Consider the following 23640-nt stretch of genomic DNA (forward strand, 5'->3'; position numbering starts at 1 on the left):
GATGTGAGAGTTGGACTGTGAAGAAAGTTGAGCACAGAAGAATTGATGCTTTTGAACTGTGGTGTTGGAGAAGACTCTTGAGAGTCCCTTGGACTGCAAGGAGATCCAACCAGTCCATTCTAAAGGAGATCAGTCCTGGATGTTCACTGGAAGGACTGATGCTAAAGCTGAAACTGCAATACTTTGGCCACCTCATGGGAAGAGTTGACTCATTGGAAAAGACTCTGATGCTGGGAAGGAAGTATTGGGGGCAGGAGGAGAAGGGGATGATAGAGATGAGATGGCTGGATGGCATCACCAACTGGATGCACATGAGTTTGGGTGAACTCCAGGAGTTGGTGATGGACAGGGAGGCCTGGCATGCTGTGATTCATGGGGTCGCAAAGAGTCAGACACGACTGAGCGACTGAACTGAACTGAATCTCTTAATGTTTTTCACCGTTAATGTTTGCCAAGTTCATTCTTGTTCTTTGTGCTCCACGAATTTTGTATATATACCTCCTTTTATCTAAACATTTTTCAAAAACCATTCTCTTGCAAACAAACTGTCCTCTTAAAGAAAAATTTTAAAAATGGCACCCCATGGGTGGCTCCTCAGTAATCTACAGGTGTATTTGGTTTGGCTAGAAAAATGTTTTTAGTATTTTCAAATTAATTGCCAGAATTGAAGGATTTGGAGATGTCACACAAAATTTCAGAATCCCACCTTCTCTTGAACGATAAAAGATATGACTAGAGAGGCTTACATTCCATGTTGCTTAGCTGTTCCTTTATCCTGGTTATGTGCTCTCCAGCTCACATACCCTGTGACCTCCCCAAAAGCACGTTCAGGGGTTTAGCTCCCCTCTTGTATTTTCTTATGGTGAACAGGAAAGTTATTTCTTACTTACACCTTTTTCTTTCTTAAGTGGGTCAGGGGGCAGGAAATGAAAGGAATATCAAGGAAGCCAGATGCCCCAAGAAAAAAAGTGAGAATAGGTGTATTTCTTTAGGAAATGAATAGTCTATGTGGAAAGAATCAATTTTAATAACCTCAAGAAGCCTGCATGGGAATTGAGGTGGTATGTGGTTTAGTCACTAAATTGTGTTCGACTCTTGTGACTCCATGGACTGTAGCCCACCAGGCTCCTCTGTCCATGGGACTTCCCAGGCAACAATACTGGAATGAATTGCCATTTCATTCTTTGGGGGAATCTTCCCGACCCAGGGATCAAACCTGGGTCTCCTGCGTTGCCGGCAGAATCTTTACTGATGGAGCCAGAATTAAGAAGGAAAAAAAATGGTAATAATTTGTTTTTAAGTGGGAACAAATAAGTGATACTTTTGTGAAATGCAATTACATGTTAAATGTAAGACTATTTTCACTTCACTCATTTGTATTACCTATTGACCCTGTTGGTATCTGAGTTTGTCTCCCTATTTAGAAACATACCCAGATTGACACACATCATCCACCCAGCCCTAGTATGCCTGGGGCAGTACCCAGCAAAGGCTGCCTTGTCCAGCAGTGATTTTCCTCCATTTCCCTTCTCCTCCTGCTCTGAGAAATGCTCTGCAAAGATAAGGGCAGCACTTCTGTTAACTCCTTTCTTTCCTCCCAGAGCCTCTCTCACCAGGCCCACAGTCTAGCAAAATGCCCACATTAAGAGATGAGACCTTCCTTTGCTAAGATGGTTTTACTCATTTTACAAGGTCACAGGCCTTCAATTACAGCTACAAACACTCAGGGCAGACCTCCAACCCTAGCTCGACCCCTGTGGGAAGAAGTGGATGACCTGTTCAAGACAGCAGTCAGACCTAACAGAAGCGTCTACTGTCTACTCAGAAGCCAGCAGCTGATCAGTAATTATGGGTGATGCCAGAAGTCCTCAAGCTCCCAATTTGGGGGGAAATGAAAAGGAGTCTCTGATCAACCATGTTTTGAGTCAAATCTGCATCTCCAAGACCAATCAGTCTGGGACACAGATTGGTTGTTTAGTAAACATTTACTGAATACAGAATGTGGCTCTAGTCTCTCTGGCCTCTCAACAGGAATCTAACTCTCTGTTATTAGACCAGACTTCTAGTAATACTATTAATACTACTTCGTCGTATAGTCCACAAAGTGCAAGAAGTACCTTACTTGACTCATTCAGGGGAACTGTGATGTAGGTACAGCTGGTTTTATAATAACACTTCTAATTTACAAAAGAGAAAACAGAACTCAAGAGAGCTTAAAGTGACTTCTTCAAGGTCAAAGAATGAGTTCTGGGGCTCATGTTTACTATGCTGTTATCCCATCCACCATAAACTAGACATATGAGCAGGGAGATAGCACTTAAAATTGTGAATTATTACAACATTATAGATCTTTAGAGAGAAATGCTGCTGCTGCTGCTGCTAAGTCACCTCAGTCGTGTCCGACTCTGTGCGACCCCATAGACGGCAGCCCACCAGGCTCCCCCATCCCTGGGATTCTCCAGGCAAGAACACTGGAGTGGGTTTCCATTTCTAAAACAGATGTGCTGTTAACAAAAGCAATATTAAACAACAAGGGAACGCAACTCAGGAAAAAGAAGTCAAGATTTTTTTAAATGTTTTTATATAGAAATATTTTACAAAGATTTTACAACATAGCAAATCATTACATCATACTGTAGAAAGAAGAAAAAGATTAAACCTCAAGAAAAAAGAAAGTGCTCAGCGCAGTGTATTGCAGTCTCCATGAAAGTGCATGAACGGTTAAGGCAAAGTATGCCGCTGGTATTGGCACGCTGCAAAATGACTTGCAAAACAGTTTTGAAAAAATATATATAAAAAAGGATTTCTTTCCCTCCATTTTTCTCAAAGACGTTTGAAAGGGATACATTTATGAACAGTTTTGCTCTACGACTAGGTAAAAATAACTCCTGGGTACAAAACAGTAAAAGTAAAAATGTTCTACCGAGCATGTTAAAAGTAAATCAAATGATTTATAGAAACAAAACCTTTCCAAGTTTGGGCCTGCTTTCTACATTTAACTTGCCAACTCCCTCATGTTCCAAGACAGAGATCATGAAGGATAGTGGCATGAGTTAAGTCCTGATCTTGACCTTCCTATGACTTTTAACTTCTAGTTTCTACGGCCGAACTGCTGGCACATTTGAAGTCCTCGTGCCTTCACTGTGTTATAAATCTACCCGATAGCTTTGCTTTTACTTGTAGCTTACACAATAGCCATTTTATGAAGTGCTACATATGCTTAATACAATATTTTGCCCTACCTGATAAGAAAAATACAAAGGTGCTCTCTAAAGTTAAACCATAAACCCTATTAAAGAATTCTAGTTAAGTATTTCATTTCTCCACATATATGTCAATCCCTTAACAGCAATAGGACCAACGGGGATAATACTGGTTATCAAACTTTACTCTTCAAACTTGGAAGAGAATTTGTTTTTATAATATAAGTGAGAATAAGACTTTTTAAAAAGTAAATTAACTAGACTTGAACAAGAGTGTTAGGGCAAATTGACATATCTGAATTTTAGTACAGATAATAAATATCTGCCAAAAAATAACTTAATTCACCTGACTAATCAGTATTCTATGGAAAATTTTACACTCTTACGAGAAATAGGGAAAATCAGCATTACTATTCCAGTCTCTGTATTTAAACTAAGTTTCTCTTTCTTTTTTCTATCCTTAAATATAAGGGAAATTAACCAGCCCATTTCTCCTGGCTTTTGGCCCTCAAGGCATAGCTACGGTAAAACCAGAGAGAGACACCCAGCAATTTATTGGAATTCTGAAGAACAAAATACGCACATGTGCTCTACATAATCTAGTAACAGGGGCGGCAACAGCTGAACTGTCTTACACGTCAGAAGTATTAGCCTGATCTGCATCTGTAACTTCTTTATCATCACGAACACAGGCAAAAAGTTGGGAGCCCAGAGTCTTCTGGGCAAATCGGAAATACATGATGTGGCCCATTGCCACGAAGGAGACTGAAATCAACACAAGCAAGCCAAAAGCTTCAGGGTTCGGAGCCAGGATGACCATGATGAAATGCAGAAGGTCAAGAAGGTAGTTCATGGAGTTCTGTACACCATTGATAATGCCTCTTTCAGATTCAGCAACATTTTCCTGCAGCAACTGGGTCACAGTTAAATCAAAGGACCAAAGACCTAAAATGAAAGATGTTTCTTAGAAACTTAATTGTAACTTAGAGCCATACATTTCAGAACTATACATTAAATATCTGTTGACATATACAAAATACATACTTAACACTATTACCTTAAAGTCACCATATGTATATTTATCATAGCCGAATTTTAGAGAATTATTTTTCATTCATAAAAACTGTGCTATTACTGGTTTCAAGAAATTGTTTTTACAGCCATAAGAAATAATTCTTTTCTGTCATTATTCATACTCTGAAAGCAAAACTCTGAAATCAGAGACATAATAAATCCTATTATAATTACTACTATTTTTAAAGTTTAAAATGAACGGACCTAATATACTGTTAGGTATAAAGTGTAAGGAAACTTTAAGCTATTAATACATTTACTGCTTCAGTTCTAAAGCCCCTACAATAAAGCTGTCTTGCTTTAATATTAATATCCTTAATAAATTAATGAACTGCTTTGTATCACAAGATAAATATGGTTTCAAGAACGAATTCAGACAGAGATAATTCATCAGTACTCTATTAATGATTACTTAAACTTTCCTTTGTAAGAGGTTTTTACATTATGCTTCCTTTCAGAGCTATAAAAACCATTTGTTTGGCAAAGTATACAGCAAAGAAACATCAGCTAGAGAAGACCTCTGAAGGATTTTTCTCTAACTATTGTGTCTTATTTTTTAAAATTTAAACCCCACTTTTTTTAACTTTATCGCATTGAACTATTTGCTAAATTACAGTCCTTTTGGTAGTTATAATAATAAAAAGGCTCTAAATTACTAAAAGTATAATTATTATTGATAATATCTTTTATTACAGTAACTAAATTACATTAAAAAGAGAAAGATATCCACTCAGTAAAAATCTTCAAGCCCTAGCTATGTTTTAAGAAAGTATATATACATACACACTCTATGAAATACAGGTTCTTTCAAAGTTAAATTTTCATAATAAGTGACTGGATTATACATAAGAATAAAGAGTGGATTTTGCTTAAATTAACATTCAGGGAATATTTTAGCCCAATTTCTGCTGAATTATCTGAACCTTCATTGGGAAAAGACACTCTAGCTCATTAATATACAAAAGGAGACTTCTTACCGATTCTAGCAGCAATGACGCCTGCAAACAGCAGGCTGACAGAGATTATAGGCACGGATTTAGAACTCATCTCTGGGACAATTCCAGCAGGAACAGACCCGTTCGACATGTGCGTATCAGTTGTAGAGATGATTTCAGATATTTCTGTAGGTGTAACTGACAGTGGTTCTGTTTGAATGAACCTAGTACGGATATCTTCAAAAGGTGAAACAGACAAGTCCAAGGGGCTTCCAGGCATGAACACGGAGATCACACACAAGATCAAACAGGAAAGCTGTGCGAGTCCCGAGATCAGACCAGTCCGAACCAGGCCACATCTTCGACGCAGCCATGTAAAAGCCACAGTCCCCATTATTCCAGTTATGGCCGATGCGCCCATCAAAACACTGAGGATGGACCCGCTCAGCCCCTGAGTGTAGGCGTACCCTGTAGTGATGCAGTCAAAGCCCAGGACAGTCATATAGAGGAAAGCAAGCCCCATGCCCGCCAGGAACACTGACTGGTTGTAGTAGGAGACCCATCCGTCTCGGAAGGTGCGGAAGGGCTCAGCCATCTGGGAGGCACAGCTTGGCTCTTGCTCGTGTTCAAGTTCATGGATGTCAGGGTCTTTCTCACCCATTAGACGAGTTCCCTCCAGGGGTTTTGGCTCAGATTCTGTTAATAAAAGACATTATTATTTGAGGGAGGGGCTATGGAGGAAAAAGTAACTACCTTACTCAGTAATTTTCTTCTCCCCTTTCCCTCACCTATGGAGGGCATCACCCATGGACACCCTCAGCTACTACAATATAATATGTATTTTCTTTTACTCATCTAAGGATTTCAGCCAAGGAATAAACTCCAAGTATTTATGTTATAAACAAAATACTATTGATACTTCTCCCCTCCCCATTCCCCCTCTCTCTCAGAAATTATAATCCCACCAAAGTAAACAGCGGGAAAACTTATCAGATAAAATATAATAATTGTCTGAGAAAATACACAACCTTATTTCTGGGGCCCATTTAAGATTCCATTTGCTCAGAAGCCCAACTTCCTCTTCTCTTCTTGAAAAATGCCCACCCTCATATCCTCACTGCCTTCCACTGTCCCACAAATGGCATGTAACTCCCTTCTTCACAGACTTCTAGGAATTCTCTTCTCTCTCCCACAGTGTTCTTCCCATTAGCATGCTCAACTTTGCCCAGCCCTCACTTAATTGCCCCTCTGTGCCTGATATTCACATTAAGAAAAAGGGAAAGAGGTCCCATTCCAACCCCTTGAAGTTCCACCCAGATTTGTTCCACAGATCCTCAAAAGGCTGGGTTTTAACTTATTACCAGGCTGATATAGTTACCCTCATGCACGCCACCATTAATAACTAAACCTGACATAAATTCAAAATTATTTTGGTCTCAACCAACATATAAGATGTGCAAATCAAAATAAAGGGATTGAACATTTTGTTGAGTTTACCTTTGTATAAATTCAGCCGTTTCAACTCAGTTTCCTCTTTAGGAGGAGCCTTCACAGCTAGAGCAGGGGTTTTCTGGTAAACCTTCCAGAGCAGAAAGTATTCCACACACATGGATACCAAATTCCATGCCGAAATGAAACCACAGCCAATGACTGCAGAGCCAAATGTCATAATCTGGCCGACAGCCATGGGGGCCAAGATGTTGGTTAACTGGTCAATCCTTCGTATTGTAGCATTCATATCTACAGAGATAGGTGAAAAAGGCATGTAAGTGTGCAAATCTATCAAAGAGAGACTGCCCACTTACATAATACAACTCATAAACCAAGAGCATTGATTTCTAAGATGTAAATTTCTAAAAGCACTCTGCAAACAAACTAATTTGTTAGAAAATCAATTGCTGTTTGGGGCAAGTCACATTAAACTTGCCTCAAAAATCATGATTCTCTAGGATTATATAAATTAGTCTAACATCAGCTTTTTAAAAATTAATTCAATGGTAACTCTACATACATTTATTTCAACAAGCCTTTATTAAAAGGTTATCATGAATTAGGCTATGACAAAAAATGAATACCCTTCCCGTCTTCATGAAGTTTATACTTGCATGGGAAAACGAAGACAATCAACAAGCATACAAATACATAGCAAGTCAGACGTTCATTAAAGACTAGAGTGAAAAGTAACGCAGAAAAAGGGCATAGAGAGTGACCAGGGGAAGGCGGAAACTTCAGTTCTATACACGGCAAGGTCAGGGAAGAACTCACGGAAAAAAAGAGAACATCACAGCAAAGGCATGAAGCAAGCACTAGGAGGCAAAAGGGTGAGTCCTGTGGGTATTAGGGAAAAGACAATCCCAGGCCAAGGCAAGTGCAAAAATCCTGGAACCGGAGGAGCATGCCCAGAGGAACAGTGCAGGACAGTAAGGCTGCAGCACAATGCGGGGGGCGAGGACAAGAAGAGAGGAGTCAGAGAGGAGGGACTGGCCCCCCCGTGCAGGCTTAGCCGACTACTTGGAAACCAACTTCTTTGCCAAATGACTCAGGAAACCTTTGGAAGCTAATGAACAAAGGTACCACGCGACTTGTATTTTTAAAGGTTCATTTTGGCTGCTGTGATGAGAAAACAGCGTGCAGTGTGTGTGTGTGAGCGTGTGTAGGGGGTGGGGGGTGTGGACAACAGCGGAGTCAAGGAGACAGGTGGAGACGATGCAGGGGGGAGCGATACAGTAACAATGGAAACGGAGAAACAGATGCTGGATATAATTTAAAGGAGAGTCAGGAAGACTTGAAAACAGATGAGATATGGCACGTGAGACAAAGAGCGGAATTGCAGATGACTCTAAAGTGTTTATACGGAGCAACAATGGGACGGATAAGAGTTTCCACTTACTGAGAAAGGGAAGACTTCAGACAAATCAGGCTTGGACAAAAGAACAAGCTTTTGGCTCTAGAGATGTTGATTTCTCTAAGTCTACTGACATTCAAGAGGCTCTGTCAAGCAGACAATTAAACATGCAGGTCTGGAGTCCAGGGAAGAAGTAGGTACCAGATCTGTGAGTCACCACCAGCTGCTTGATTTTTAAACCAAAGACACTGGAGGAGACCAAGAGAGTGAGGATAGACTGATAAGGTCTGCAGACTGAGTCCTAGGCATGCCACTGTTCAGGAAGATGAAGAGGAACCAGCAAAAGGGGAGAAAAACCAGGGGAGGGTGGTGTCCTAAGCCAAGAGCGAGCAATGTTTCAAAAAGGAGGAAGTGATCAGTTGGCAAGCAATGCCATTAAGTCAAGAAAGCTGAGCACTGAGAAGCAGCTCTAGACAGGTCAACATGGAAGGTATTGAGGACCTTAAAAAGAATAGTTCTGGTGAGCAATAAGGGCAAAGGCCTGATTGAAGCTGGTTAAAGAGGTTGGTGCCAACCCCAGGGGACACAATTTCTATTATATTCTAACTGAGTGGCACCGTCCAGCTTCACAATGTGAATGTTGCCCCCACCCCACCCCCCAGCCCTGGTATTATGGAAAGCAAGGCCCCAACCAAGCAAAGGAATTGGAAAGAGTGAGCACAGATATTTCTGTTTGTTAAGCTTTGTTCAAAAGGAGAATAAAGAAATGGGAGTGACAGAGGTGGTAAAGGGCATTTTTAAGATGAGCAAAGCCTCAGCATGTTTATATGCTAATGTGAATGATGCAGTAGATGAGAAAGGATAGGATCTGAGTCTCCTGCAGGAGCGGCAGAGCTGTCCTGAGGACCACAAGCAATTCCAGAGTGTAGGTCACGTAAACGGCTGTAGGTACAAGTGGGGAGAGGGACGTGAAGACGGGAGCACGTGGAAGTTCTCTTCTCAGTCTTCCATTTTCTCAGTAGAATCCAAGGCAAGGTCGTCAGTTACAGTGAGGATGGGAGCAGCGGTACTGAACGTAGGAGGGAAGAGTCAGACATGGTCCGTTAGGAAAGTGGGAGAGGAAGGGAAAACTGTATGATCATACAGCGGCATGAAAGGGCCAGCTTGAACCCAGCAGTCATGAACTTCAAGGGAGAGCAGTGAGCAAAATTGTGCCTTTTTTCCCACCAGTCATGTGCTACCACGGAGAGCTGGATTTAAGCAGGATCTTATGAAAGGAAAGGAACAAAAGGAGAGGACGCCAAGTGAGCTGAGGGTGCACACTAGGAGGCATTCATATGGTTGGAACGACTGAGTTTGGAATTTAAACTGGGAAAGGAGAGGAGACACAGGGGTCATGAGCAGTGGAAAGGTAGTGGAACTGATGACTTGTAGGTGCCAACCAGGCTGGAGCACTGCTGTGGCTGGGGAACCAGGAGGAGTGAGCTGATAAGGCAGGAGGTATAGTTCAAGTCTTGGAGGCCAAAGATTGAGATTAGGGAAGGGGAGGGCTTCGCAGTGATAACAAGGTCTGTGGGTATGACCATGGGAACACACAGCTGAACTGGAGTGGAGGACAATATGCATAAAAGAGAGGAAGTCAAGAAAATAGCCTACTTTCTCATGTTCTATCTCACAGAGTGAGAACTGAGAAAGTTCTTATCAGTCACGTGGGGCACCTTGGAAAAGCATTATGTGACTAATAAGCACATTAACAGAAAACCGTCATTATTCTTCCTCTCACTCTTCCTGGTCCTCAACTGCCTTTCAATTAGTCCTATGCATGCAGAACGCCTGCATGATAACAGGAGAACTTTGACATATTTCACCTTTCACTTGAGAAGCAAAGGCAGTTTCCATTGATCTCATATGTAACCAATTGTGCAGAGGCCTCATTAACTTCCATCTGCCCCTGCTAATAATCTCCTAGCATGGAGACACAGGACTGCTCCTAACAACTCAATAACTTGAATCCAAAAATCAAATGCTAATGAAAACATACACGTGGATCTGAAGGCCTCAGAACAACAGTGAAATTTAATTAGAATGGTTTGTTGTGTTTTCACTACCTCCCTTTTCAAGTGCTCACAAAACTTCCTAATGCCACCAATTTCTTTTCTTTATTATCAAAATTTAGAAATTTCCATCTGACGAAGCTAATAATGTTTAGATGTAATATAGTATCAGAAAAGAGATTTGGTCTTTCTGAAGCAGGATTAATTAAATAATTTTTGAAAAAGACCTAACCATTTTACTGGTAACAGGCTGGAGAAAGACTGGTCCTCTCAATGTGCAAACATACTCTTTTTCGCAGGCTTGCATTGATTCTTATGAAAACACACAAATGTCTGCTCATTTAATTCCAATTAACTGTTTTCAGCTGCAGCTGTGACAGAGCAGGACACCAGTAACTACTTGCTGTTATAAAGGGTATATATCTCATAGAATAATAAAGAACAGATTTGCTGAGCAAATAGCACCCAGCAGGTTTGTCTACCTCAAATATGAAACCAATTTTCAGTCAATGGAGTTCAAACAAGAAATGTATCTACCTTCAAGACAATCAGCAGATGTTTCTCTAGAATGATGGACAAGAAAAATCTCAGACGTTATGAACAAAAAGTGATTGACAAAGGAAATGAAGAAAGAAAGAAAACAACATGGAATAAAAAGGCAGGGAAAGGAAGTGAGTTTCAAATAGATTTGACAAGATAAGGGTCATGGCTCAAGAGAAGGCTTTAATAAGACACTAACTAAATCAAGTACTTAGACAAACCAGGTGACAGATTAATTAACAGTATTTATGTGGCAAAAAAGAGTGCCTTTTCTGGAGCTGTCTAAACTGGATGGTAACAACTATATTTTGACCTGATGCCACTGAAATTATAAACCTTTTCAACCTTCCAGGGAATCTCTCTCTTGGTCGTTACCCTCAATGATGCAACTTCCAATTTTATAAAACTACTCTGAAAACAGGAAACATCAGGATGAAGGATTGGGAGCAACTAGCTTCCGGCTGACACCCCTCCGGCTTAATGGGCACACCCTTACCCCATCACATACATTTAACACACACGTGCGTGATGCACATGAGTTCAGCTGGCCCTGCCCAGTCTCCCGCCTGGTTTCTAGCAGTCTCTGCCGGCAACCTCAAAGATCGGCCTGCATGAACACGAAGCACTCCTGGCTGGGACAGGTGTGCAACTGTGTATAGAGACACAAAGCCAGAGGTACCAGTGGCAGTGGGAGTCCCCTCCTGGTGTACTTTTCCCCTTTCTCTTCTATTTTTCCTTTACCCTCCTCTTTTTTAATCGGTTCCGTACCTCTGCCTTTTAGCAGGAAGAGTACCAAAAATCCATGGTGAGAGCCCTGCTGACCCCCAGCATGGAAAAATTATCTGTTCCTATTGTGAAGGACGTTTTTAATTAGTTTTTAAACAAAAATGGAGGTCAAAACTTGAGGACAAACAACATGGAGGTTTTCCTTCTTTCGGCTCTATCCTGTACTTAACGGCTGAATTTGAAACAGCACCACTTCCTAAACTAATTCACAGTGACAAGAGTTCAACAGGCAGCTTCCTTCCTTTCTGAAACTCCAGAAACTCCAGAAGGTTAGAAAATAGACTGGTAAGCCTGGATTCTTCCATTATGCAATAACTCCTCAAATAAAGAAAGACAGCTGAGAAGTGGCCAGTCATATTTTTGTTGCTTTCCTGGAATATCAGAAAGTTACATGGGATCTTTGTTTTCTTATTTATTTAGATATTTAGCACAAATTAAAGATTCTGAGTAACATTCTCTTTACTCAGGGCTTTTTTTTTTCCAATTATAGACTCTATAGACTTCACAGAGTCAGCATGAGATAAGAAATTCAGATAAGAGAAAGAAAATCATCTTAAAGGCTAACTTTTTCCCCAAATACATTTCAACAGATATATGTGATCTATTTTTAAAATATATCCTTTTGTACCCTTTGAATTTCAGAACATGGACATACATTACATCCTTAAAATAACACACTAAAAGAGAAAGAAAATCAGGGAAAAATACCCCAAAAAGGACAAAATCTTATCTTTTAATTCTTTATGTGACAGAGATATGGAATTATTTCCTATTAGTAAATGATCACAGGAAGAAAAATCAATGAGAATCACTACTTTAGCTCCAGAGAGAATTTTCTGCAATACAGGCTTTCCCGTGCTAAATTCATCTTCCATTCTCACTGACCTCTAAAATCACTGTGGTATCTCTATCTGAGGTAGTATTATTACTGCTGTCACAAAGTGATGACTTAAGCAAATCCTTCTTTTTCTTCATGTAGACCTTCCACAGATTTTGTTCCCTTTCTCTCAACTTCCTATCTTTTTTTTTTAAAACCACATGTCTAGTCAAACAAAGTTGCTTGCTAACCCCAGTACTTAATCTTGCCTCTGTGTCCTGGGATAAGCCACTAAAGTGATCGGGAATGGTCTTGTCAGTCAGGATGGCTGGCAATGAGTTTGTGATACCCATTAATCTTAGTGACTAGCAGAGTTGACTCAGCTGACCTGATCTGTAAATAAGTGCTGCATTCCTCCTTTACTCTGCAATTTCAATCCATCTGTGTCTGGGTGCTGTATGGAGCAGGGGGCAAGTAGGGAATACTGAGTAAGGTAGGTTACTCTAAGCCCGAGCATTACTGATGCAATGGATATACTGCTCTGTAAGCATTCTTCAGCCTTTGTTCGCCGTCTTGTACATTTCCGATGGACAACTAAAATGCAAGCTTTGTAAGACCTACATTCTACCCTCCACTTCTTCAGTGTTCATAACAGCAGTTACAGTGCATCCTACATACTGTAATAAAAGCTATCAATCATAACTTTAAAGCTGAAGGAATTAACTTCTAGAGTCTATCCTAGAATTGTGTGTGTGCGCTGCATATTCAGTCATGTTCGACTCTTTGCCACCCCATGGGCTGTTGTGTGCCAGGCTTCTCTGTCCACGGAGTTTCCCGGGCAAGAATACTGGAGCAGATTGCCATTTCCTTCTGAAGGGGATCTTCCTGACCAGGAATCGAACCCACATCTCTCACATCTCCTGCATTGGTAGGAGGATTCTTCACCAGCTTAGCCACATATTTGTTTCCATTTGTTTGGATAAAACTAATATCCACAGTAGGACCAATAAGTACTGGTAATAATAACCATAGTGTGATGATAAAATTCAGGTCAGAGATTCACTGTTTTAAGTATTAGAAAGAAAGAGCTCAAAAGAAATATTCTTCTATTTGCCAGGTTTTCATAGAATAAAAGAGAAGGTCACTAGCCTATAAATTAGCTTCTTAACAGTGAGATACATCTTTGTGCTGAGATTGATAATGTAAGAAAAAGATTATACTTTCAATTTATTATTCCTTAAAATTACTCAGGAAAAAAAAGGCTTAAGCCTCAGTTATTACCACTGATTTAAAGTGAATCCTAATATAAACCATTTGGTAGAAAGAGAAAAGCAAATTACCTGCTAATCTGCCTCTGTCTTCTCCTGCAACAACAACAATCCAATCCCTTTGGATTGTGATTGCAGTAGCAGTGCTGGCCAAGTTTGCAATATTTGCAATCGTGATGATCAAGATATAGCATGAAGTCTAAGGAATTACAGGAAACACATTAAACCATCAGTTTTATCACACTGTACCAACTGGTCTTTGGTAGCATAATAAAACTTTTATTTTAATTTAATTTCATAAATTATAAAAAATCATCTTACTTGTAGACATGAAACAATAAGATAGCAGTGATCAAGTTAAAGGGCATAATATCTTTCTCATCTGTATCTTCTGTGGTACAAAAACATGTTGAGCGCTCGGTCATGTCCGACTCTTTGTGACCCATGGACTGCAGTCCGCCAGGCTCGTCTGTCCATGGACTTCTCCAGGCAAGAATACTGGTATGGGTTGCCATTTCCTACTTCAGGGGATCTTCCCAACCCAGGGATCAAAGCACATCTCCTGCTTTGGCAAGTGGATTCTTTACCACTGAGCTACCTGGGAAGAGCCCCATCCGTGGTATACATGATATAAAATAGTCAAATGCAAATTTATTTGACCGAGTTATCACAGAGTGTTAACCTCAGGGTAGTTTTTAATTCCTCCCACAAATACGTCTTTTGGAAGAAACATTGAAGGGGAAGTGAAACGTCTTGCGTTTAAATCAGAGTTCTGACATTTTCCAGTTTCATGACCACAGGCAATCAGCTAACATCACCTTGCCTCACTTTTTCATCAACAAAATGAAGGGAATAGAGTAGCAGATTTCTTGTCCCTCTAGCTTTGGAACCCTACAATATCAATTCAAATATACCTAAGAAGATTTACTAGTGACACCAAATTTATTGTTTTCCACTACACCCATCTCTGTGGTCTTTTCCATCAAGCTATCGTGAAATGAAAGTGTGAGAAGTTATCTATGTCCTCAAATACAAATATCAATTATTATTGGAGGACCACAATCATGACTGATTTATATATATGGATAACATTTCTTATATGGTGTGAACAAATTATAGGTTAATACTAATGACCTGAAAGCTAGCAACTGGATTATGTAATAAACTCTTTGAACTGCCATTAAAACACAAAAGGAAAAAAAGCAACAGAACAAAATTTAAATTCAAACAACACATAATGAATGCCTGTTATGGGCAAAAAAAACAAAACAAAAGTGGTAGGGGATATTAAAGTAACATGAATCACAGCCTTGTCTAACTCAACGAAACTATGAGATTAAAATTAAAGGCCCTATTTGCAAAAAGACATTCCCTAGCCTCAGAGAGTTTTCCTCTTTTATCACTAACAGACACATCAATTTTCTGCCATCAAAAATCTTGTTGAGAACTTACAAGAACCCATCCATGGTACATAGTCAGAAGCTCATTCTTATGTAGGAAAACCATCATCAGGATGATTCCACACAGGATGACCGAAACATTCTGGATCACCAGGGAAGTCTGGGCCACTATATAGAGGGAGAAACAAAGTGTTCATACACCGAAGCATCTCAACGGAGCTGTTTTCATCCGTGCATCACTGTCTTACTGTATTTATGCACACGCAAATTACAAGAAATAAAAACACTCCTCCCTGAACTATTTCTAGCAGGACCCAGCATATCACATCAAACCAGTAAAACTTGCAGACAGAATAAAGAAGTACTTCTCATTTTCCCTGTTAAAGCCATTCATATGCCCGCATTTTCATTCATTTTCTTGAAAGTATACTGTCATAAACAGAACTATATTAGATAAACAAGATCCACGTCTCAGCCCTTTGTAGCTTAGACAAGAATAAGAACATGGAAGAGGCTAAGGAAGAGGTCATGGGATTCATAACCTCCTAGATGGTGGGCTAAATTTGATACGATCATACGGATGAGTAGGAAAGACATATAAAAAACTGCCAAGAATAAGGCAGCAGTGTGTTCCTTTTCGAACACTAAAGCTATTTGCTTTGCTATGAAATTCTACACTACACCTTTCCTCAGGGAAAATGCCAGCTTTCTGAGGGTGAGGCATCCATGCAGACAAAGAGCTGACATGAGCACGGGTCAGGACACCAGGAAAGGACACCCTCACTACAGCAGATGATCTAGGGCAGCATACTTAAACTCTGGTGTCTGCGTCTATAGAGTGAGGATATGATACACATCTACCTGCCTTCCTTACTTTACGGGGTCACTATGATGCTCAAATAAAATACTCAAGAAAGCACTCTGAAAAACACAGAGGGTGGTATATGAAAGGTATAATTATAGCTCTTGCCTTTAAGGACAGTAAAGCTCGTTCTGGCTTGGAAGGTTCTATCAAAGCCTCTGAAATTAGTTTGAAATAAAATCCCAACGTATAAGTCATCCTTTTATTGTACAAGACTTAAACATCGACTGAATGAGATGTTTGGCTTTCAGAACCCCACAGACCACAGGAAGGGCAGACACGTGAACACATAACTGTACGAGCACAGGTGAAATAGCAGAGGCATTCACAAAGCTTTAATGGGAGCACAGGAAAAGCAGTGTCTCTAGCTAACTCAGCCTAGAGCATCAAAGACTTTCATGGAGGCAGACATGTGAGTTGATTACATCAGGTAAGTGCAAGATTGCTATCCCACCAAACTCCTCTTCATCCAACTCAACATTCTTCCCTAACTTACAGTTTCAGGGTTCAACAATCAAAAGATTAAAGGTCTGTATCTATAACATTCCCATGCCCCTAGGTATGATGATGTAAATAATTGGGAATTTTTTTCTAGGATACAAAACCTTTTTCTATATGTTCTTTGGTCTATTGATTGTCAAAATAAAATAACGTCCATCTTGGCCATTTTACTAATAGCATCAAGTCCTAGAATCTGATAATCCAGTTGTTCTCTAACCAGGGGCAGTCATCCTGTGTTGAAAGAAACAGATAGCTCAATCTTTCCCCAATGACTAAGACAGACATGGCCAGGTCTTAGCATTGTCAACTGAATAATTGTGGGAAATTGTGCCCTGAATTATTATCCAAATTGCCCTCATATTCTGAATAATTGAACTGTTCTCTCTTTTTTATACAATACTTAATGATTTCAGTATTAATGCTCTATTAATGTCAGTATACTATCTTCTTTTTTCTTAAAAAATTAATAATTCAGCTGTGATCACTTCCCCTACACACCCACCTATATGAAACACAGTACCCCAGAGGACAGATGTTAAAGCTGTCCCAGGAACATTATATTAGATGAACTCCAATGCAAGTCCTGGTTAAAAAGATGCCAGAGTTAAGTAAACTTTTAATGTTTAACATGGTTCACAGAAAAGTGCTATGATGTTAATCATTAACATTTGTAATTTATGGACAGCCAAAAAAGATACCTCCCCAAATCTATAAACTCAATATCCTGATATCCCATCTTTCTGTGAGAGTCTCAGGACCCTCCAAGCAGGGGTGCTGCCACTGAGCACCCTACCACCCAGGTGGGGGCTGCAGAGGCACAGTGGGTTAGTCACAGTGGCTTCTCTCTAGCGCAGGCACTGGGCCCATGAACACAAAGGCTCCTATGATGCCACTCACCTTTCAGTCTGGCATTCTTATCCACCCAGTCGCCAATGATGGCTCCCAGGACCAGCACTGAGCCTGCCACCACCAGCCCGTAGACCGCCGTCAAGAGAAGGCTGTTCCCGTAGAGCTCCACCAGGAACACAGACACTGCGAAGTGCCACATCCGGTCCCCCTGGGATAAGAGGACAAGAGAAAAGGCTTTGACAGATGGGGGGTGGGGGTTTCCATTCAGTTATACACAAAAAATTGCTTCCCTAACAAAAGAGCACTTTCAGGAGATTTTCAAAGTTAACAATTCTTCTAGTGATTGAATGTGGTCAGGTGTTAAAACTGTTCATCCTGGCACAGTGGAAAATATCCCTGCCCAATTACTAAGTAAACCTGACAAAAAAAATATATTAATGAAACAAACATACTTATCATGGCAGAAAAGCATACAGTTTCCAAGTTCAAGGAGATTTTTTTTGAGATAAAATCTGTTCCCTTTTTTGGTCAGGTTTCTAGCCAGGCCTGGGATTGAGAGGCATAAAGGAGTTTGTTACTGAACCAGAATGAAACTACAGTATCGTAGTTTACAAACATCAGTATGCCTTGGATGTCAAGCGAAAGCTAGCTTCCCAATTTGTACATGATAAGAATGCACTAAATTACCTTTCAGGTTTCTTTTACCTATAACATTCTAAAATCTATGTTCTACTTCAGAAATGAATTTCGAAGACATAAAACATCAGGACAATCAAAAAGATGAAGTTAATATGTTCAAATTCTGGCACCATATGAAGATGTCAGAAATAAATACATAAATAATTTTAACACTCTGACATAGATGAGTTTTAAAAGGGGGAAAAAAAAAAAAACTATTTCTTCTCTCCAGAGCATACAGGAAATTCTGGAATTCACTGCTGCAAAACAAGTAACAGAAACTTTTAAATGAGTTGAGCAAATTAATGTGTAAGAAGTCTAAAATGGACTTCATTATGAGTTTTTAGGCCCCACTGCTGACTTGTAAGGTTAACCTAAATAACGTTTGAGCATAACCTATCCCTATGAGAAATCACTACAGGAAACTAAATTCCCAGGCTAGGCTCCCTAGTTACAGATTGGAAGCAGTACTACGAGTTCTTTCCAATGTCTTAATACCTTCTTGACAAATTTAGTGTATAAGGAGCAATGTATTATCCTGCTATGTCCTATGATTTTAAACATTTAATAAAGCCAAGACAACAATCTGATGCATCCAAAGTTAAATGGATGCACATATTGTAGCAAACATTTACAATAAACTTCATGTAGACCAGTATTTCTCCAATGAGGGTGATCCTCCAGGGATTGCTTAGCAATGTCTGGATCTATTTTGCGTTGTCACAGCTGTGAGGGTGGGTTTACTACTGGCACCTACAGTCCCTACAACAAAGACTTAATCAGGCCAAGACGTCAGTAAAGCCAAGGTACAGAAACTCTGGTGTAGAGGATTATGAATATTATTTAGAACCACAGCTCAAAGTTAACATAAGAGTAGGGCCTTGAGGGATGGGGTGAATCAGGACAAGTAAACGTCTGGAAACCAGTGGAAGCAGCGTGTTTGAAAGACTGATTCTCACTTGATGGTCTGGGATGTGAGCTCGAGCGCAAGCCTCAGCACAGGTCAAAAGCCCAGACGAGAAACACAGCAAGTAACTGTGGAATCCTGGCTGTAAATGAGTATAGAGTGAGACTAATTCATCAACTATGATGCTCTGGTACATTAGATTTGTTACATGAATGTTCAAGAAGTTTGAGGTTTAATTAGTACCATAATTCATATTTCTCATACAGCTTTTTTTAAAGTTTGCTTTGATAATGGAAAATTTCTTCCACTTAAGTAGGAATAACGTTTCAAATACCATTGTACTAAATGACTAAAAACATATGATACAGCTTGTTTGAAAACAATAAAAAGACAATTTATACATTAAGATAAAAATGTCAATAAGAGTAACAAATTAACCTATTTTCTTAACCTTTAACATGAGAAGTAAATTTAGATTTGATTAGAATAAAATGGGATGAAGAGACCAGAGGTGCTTTATCCTAATCTCCATCCTCTAAAAAGACAAAAACACATGAATGCTTCAAATAATAACCTGCCTCCGTGAGAGAATTTCCTCTTTCCTATCATAAAAAATAAGAAATATTATTCCTATTGCTTCTTTCTTTCCTTTCTTATACTCATTCTATTGAAGAACCGTTGACTTACCACGTTGTGTTACAGCAACATGGTGTAACAGCAAAGTGATCCAGTTACACATTCTTTTCCATTACGGTTTATCACAGGATACTGAATATAGTTCCCTGTGCTAGACACTAGGTGCTTCTTTCTTTGTTTGTTGTTTTACTCCTATATTTTTTTCCATAAGAATTTGTTTAGGTTTTTTAAAAGGAGGACTTTGAAACAAGTGCCACAAAAGTTTTCTTTCTTGACACCTCCTTGATGGAGAAAAATAAAACTGCTCCACTTGCTCCAATTTGCAAAGGCTTAGGCTTCAAGCAGTAACAGACTCAACATTGACAAAGCCCAAGAAACAGGTAAAGTCTCTGTAAAAGTTGACCAAGTGCAATCTCAGGCCCACCCACCTATTCTTTCCTAACCTCCCTTTCCTGCCGTCCCACAAGCTCTCATCATACTTTGAGGATTTGTTTACATGTTCATCTACTTCCAGTGCACTGAGCCAAAGGCCAAGTGAATGTCATTATTGCACTGAATACTTTTTGAGAGGCTACTATGTACCCAACCATACTGCAGGCACTAGAAATTCAGCAGTACACAAAAATCAAGATCTATAGTTCATGCTGCTTGCATCCCAGTGAACAGAGACCTAAAGCAAACCCAGAGTAGGCCAGGTGGTATAAATTCTATGTGGAAAACTAAAGTAGGGTGGGGCAGGAAGGTGGCATTTTGCATGAAGCAGACCTATGAGTAGAAACCCAAGGAAGTAAGAGCTGGCGCCATACAGGCATCTGGCACATAAATGGAGACAGTCCATAGTATGATGCTTAAGATAGTAACACTGGCCACCCTTTTTCACTGCCTTACACTGTTGGTTATCTTTTTGTAATTAGATACATTGTTTAAAACCCATACCAAATTATATCATAGGTTCCTTGAAAACAGGATTCACTTCTTACCATATTTTGTATTCTGATAGCATAGAGTGAAATATATTGATCCACTGGCAGGAAGAAATAAACTCAGAAACAAAAAGCATCCAACCTCACACAAATCTAACCCAATATAACCTTCTACCCTAACACCTGTATACTCGGCGTATAGGAAACAATGGGCAATGAATATATATATTTGTATACATATGCATATATAATAAATAACCACATATATTTTGTTGCAACAAAACCAGGCAAAGCGTCAAACCGGGGACGACACTCAAAAGGCAGAATTATCTAGTGTTAGCATTCCTTTTTTGCACTCTCTGCACCAAGTGAAAATCCACTAAACCTTACATGGCTGTAATTGTTGTGTTTTGTTCTAATCGAAGTTTCCCACAAGAACTCCTTTTGCTCAGCTATCTTTAAGACCGGAGTAAGCATCTGTCATTTTTCTTGTGTTTTGTATGACAAAAAACAAATCCTCCTGAAACAATCACAGTTCCACTCTTTTGGCAAATCTGACCTGTCAACCTACTAACGAAAGGTCATATAAACCTAAAACTTGATCAGTATTTGGAAGTTAGGCAGCTTCTTCCCCTAAGAGGTAGGTCCAGATCAGAAGATAAGAATTTCAGACACTTACGTCCACCACGCACCACTTTAAAAAAAAAACACTCAATACTACTGAATTAAATTGGAAGAACAATTTAATTGGATTTAAATTAATTAAGGGCAGTTTCACTCGATTTCTACTCAGAATCATCAGTTACCGGAAATGAAACTCAGGCCAAGTCTACTTTGTTTACATGTATTTGCAGAGTCATCCCTGTCTAAGCCTCTGGGGAGATAGAAGCTGGCCTTTCTAAAAAGCCATCTTTGAACTGCTCTTTCTTAAAGAGCTGATAACCTAGCTTAATAATTTCCCAAGGGCATGGGTACAGATTTCCTCATACTATAGTTTGCATTCACATCTTAAGGATGATCCAATAGAAGTTTCCAATTTAAAAAGAAAATAACATTCACAAAATTTACTCTCAAAATTCATTCTCCTTACTTACACTTCTGTAAAACAGAAACTTACGGTTCTGTAACTATCACACATGACACATGAATAGAATATACTCAGATTTATTGCTTTAAACAATAAGACCAATGGTTTAATTTAAAAGATTTTAATCATCAAAATGATTTAATAATCAAAAACACATCTAGCATCCTTTGGGAATTATTCTTTGGGGTCGGGGGGGTGTTGGTGAAGGAACCTAAGCCCACAGAAACACTGAGACTCTTCCAAGACCACGTAAGACGTCAGAGGGTGACTTATCAATCAGCTGCTGATTTTCACTGGATGATGGCATTTAAGATAGACTGAGATGTCTCACACATATCTAGCTACAGATAACACTTGAAAAGACCAGAATTTTCATCACTCATATATTTGTTCTTGGGGTCTATTATATTTACATTAATCTTAGAACTGCTATTTTTAGCCTGTTAGTCATGCCATTATTCTACTGTATTTTCATAGTGTGGTATGCTGGAACTTATCTTAACAAAAGAAAATGGAGAAACACCTTAAAATATGTAAAAACAAAAAGTAATATCAATGAGACATTCATCCATTCTTAGTAGCAGATATTACCATTTATTAAGACTTGTAAGGCAAAATACAAGTAATGAAGATAATCTTGCCCTTTTTAATCCTGTCTTTGGATAGTTGTTGGCCTACATAAAGTATGATAACCTAACAATTAAGTAGCATTCACTAACACCTATGGGAAAACATCTTTGGTGAAAATAACTTAAGAGCATGTGTGTTCAATCGACTTCTTCGGATGCATGAGAAAACTGGAAGATGGCTTAATGCAACTGGCCCAAATGAAAGGAAGCAAGAAGTTGTGCAAGTATGTTGTAAGAATTACTGTAGATCATCACTTACCCAAGTAGACAGAGAATGACCAAGGTAGAGAAGGAATTTTGCAGAGGTCAGGTAGTTTGCTAAGGATCCTGCAAAGATACACAGTGGGGAGATTAAAAGCGTATTTAGTCACTTGAGTGAGCTGAGGTTGGAATGCTCACTCATTTGCTCTTATTAAATACAATTATTAAAAATTGCTTTGTGGGGCAAACCATGTAGATTTCATCAAGTCACCTAGAAACTGATGGGCAGATGAAAAATTCAGCATGACCTATTATTGGTCAATACCTGCAAACCTTCACATTCAGTGAAGAAAGCTCTCGTTTCAACAGTCTTAAACTCCATTCTATTTTTAACAAGGCAATCCAAACTGTCCAGCCGATTCCATCCTCTTTGGGTGCAAACTCCTTTCCCAAACCTTGAAATTCCTTTCTTCCTTAACCTCCACCAAAACATGAGTCAAAAGAGCTGCTAAGCACGCCGGCTAACAGCTCAGCCACATTCCTCCAAAACCTGCGTGGAGCCGCAGGTCTCCACCGAACCAACCTGTTTCTACCCCAAGCGTGGGCTCAACTCACCACAGCATCCTCCCTGCCGTCTCTGCTCTCCTGTCCTGGTCATGACACCAGACGCCCCCCGCTCGTTCTTCTGCCGTTCCTGCCGCTCCTGCTGCGGTGTTTGTCAACAGGAGTGCAAGACACTGAAGAAAGCACCGCCGAAAACACAACAGCTCTGTGCAAAAAGCCTCTGACGACGACTACGATAAAAACAAGAAGGAAAACGGCCGGGGGTCTTCTTTTAGTCTTCTTTCCAAACTTAGCTAACACTGTAGCTGAAGTTGGAAAGGCAAAGCCTTATGGAAGCGGGTGGGAGGCTCGACAGGCCGTCCGAGCCGAGCTGGGAGCCCTGCGCCGCCGCCGCCGCCGCCGCGGGCCGGGCCGGGCCGCCACTTATACGGGCCCGGGGGCGGAGCTCCGGCCGCGCCGCGGCGCGAGGCCGGGCGCCCCGCGGCCTTCCCCGCCCTTCCGAGAGTCGCCGCCTACCCGCGGCCCCGGGGGCCGTCTGGCCGCGAGCGACCCGCGGGCCTGGGGGGCTCGCCGGCTTCCCCGCCCTGCGGGGGGCCGCAGACGAGGTCCGGGAGCCGGGCAGCCAGGCGGCGGGGCGCCGTGGCGGGAGGCGAGAGCCCCGGCCCGGGCCGCGGCCGCAGAGCGCGGCGCACCGGCGGCCTGGGCGGTCGGGAGCGCGCTGCCGCCGACGGTCGACGGTCGTCATGCAAAGCGCCAGTCTGGCCTTGGAGGGGTTGGGGAAACATGCCTTTTTAAAAAAAAAAAAGAAAATCATTTCTAATATAGATAAATAAATAGAATCCGTGTCACAGAGGCCGCTTTCCTGGCCTTCCCGTTCCGGC

General features: G+C 40.5%; 1 protein-coding gene across 1 annotated transcript; it reads right to left on the bottom strand.

The window, feature by feature from the left end:
- Positions 1-2556: 2556 nt before the first annotated feature.
- SLC40A1 (solute carrier family 40 member 1) lies at positions 2557-23151 on the bottom strand. Its single transcript, XM_088830810.1, has 8 exons — positions 22811-23151; positions 22254-22321; positions 17183-17342; positions 14975-15090; positions 13595-13721; positions 6710-6952; positions 5255-5908; positions 2557-4148 (listed from the first exon to the last, which is right to left on the bottom strand). The coding sequence occupies exons 1-8, from the start codon at positions 22851-22853 to the stop codon at positions 3835-3837; spliced, it is 1725 nt and encodes a 574-aa protein (XP_088686936.1). The 5' UTR covers positions 22854-23151; the 3' UTR covers positions 2557-3834.
- Between the last annotated feature and the right edge of the window lie 489 nt (positions 23152-23640).

This window comes from Moschus berezovskii, chromosome 2, assembly GCF_049115385.1.
Source record: "Moschus berezovskii isolate FMDL1 chromosome 2, NW_MosBer_1.0, whole genome shotgun sequence".
Lineage (NCBI taxonomy): Eukaryota > Metazoa > Chordata > Mammalia > Artiodactyla > Moschidae > Moschus > Moschus berezovskii.

Excerpts from the sequence above, each read along its gene's own strand:
- SLC40A1 (XM_088830810.1), bottom strand. The coding sequence starts at position 22,853 with ATGACCAGGACAGGAGAGCAGAGACGGCAGGGAGGATGCTGTG. Across the intron at positions 15,091-17,182 it reads TAAGAATGCCAGACTGAAAG|TGGCCCAGACTTCCCTGGTG; the intron begins GTGAGTGGCATC and ends CCCTCTATATAG. Across the intron at positions 13,722-14,974 it reads TGTACCATGGATGGGTTCTT|ACTTCATGCTATATCTTGAT; the intron begins GTAAGTTCTCAA and ends GTAATTCCTTAG.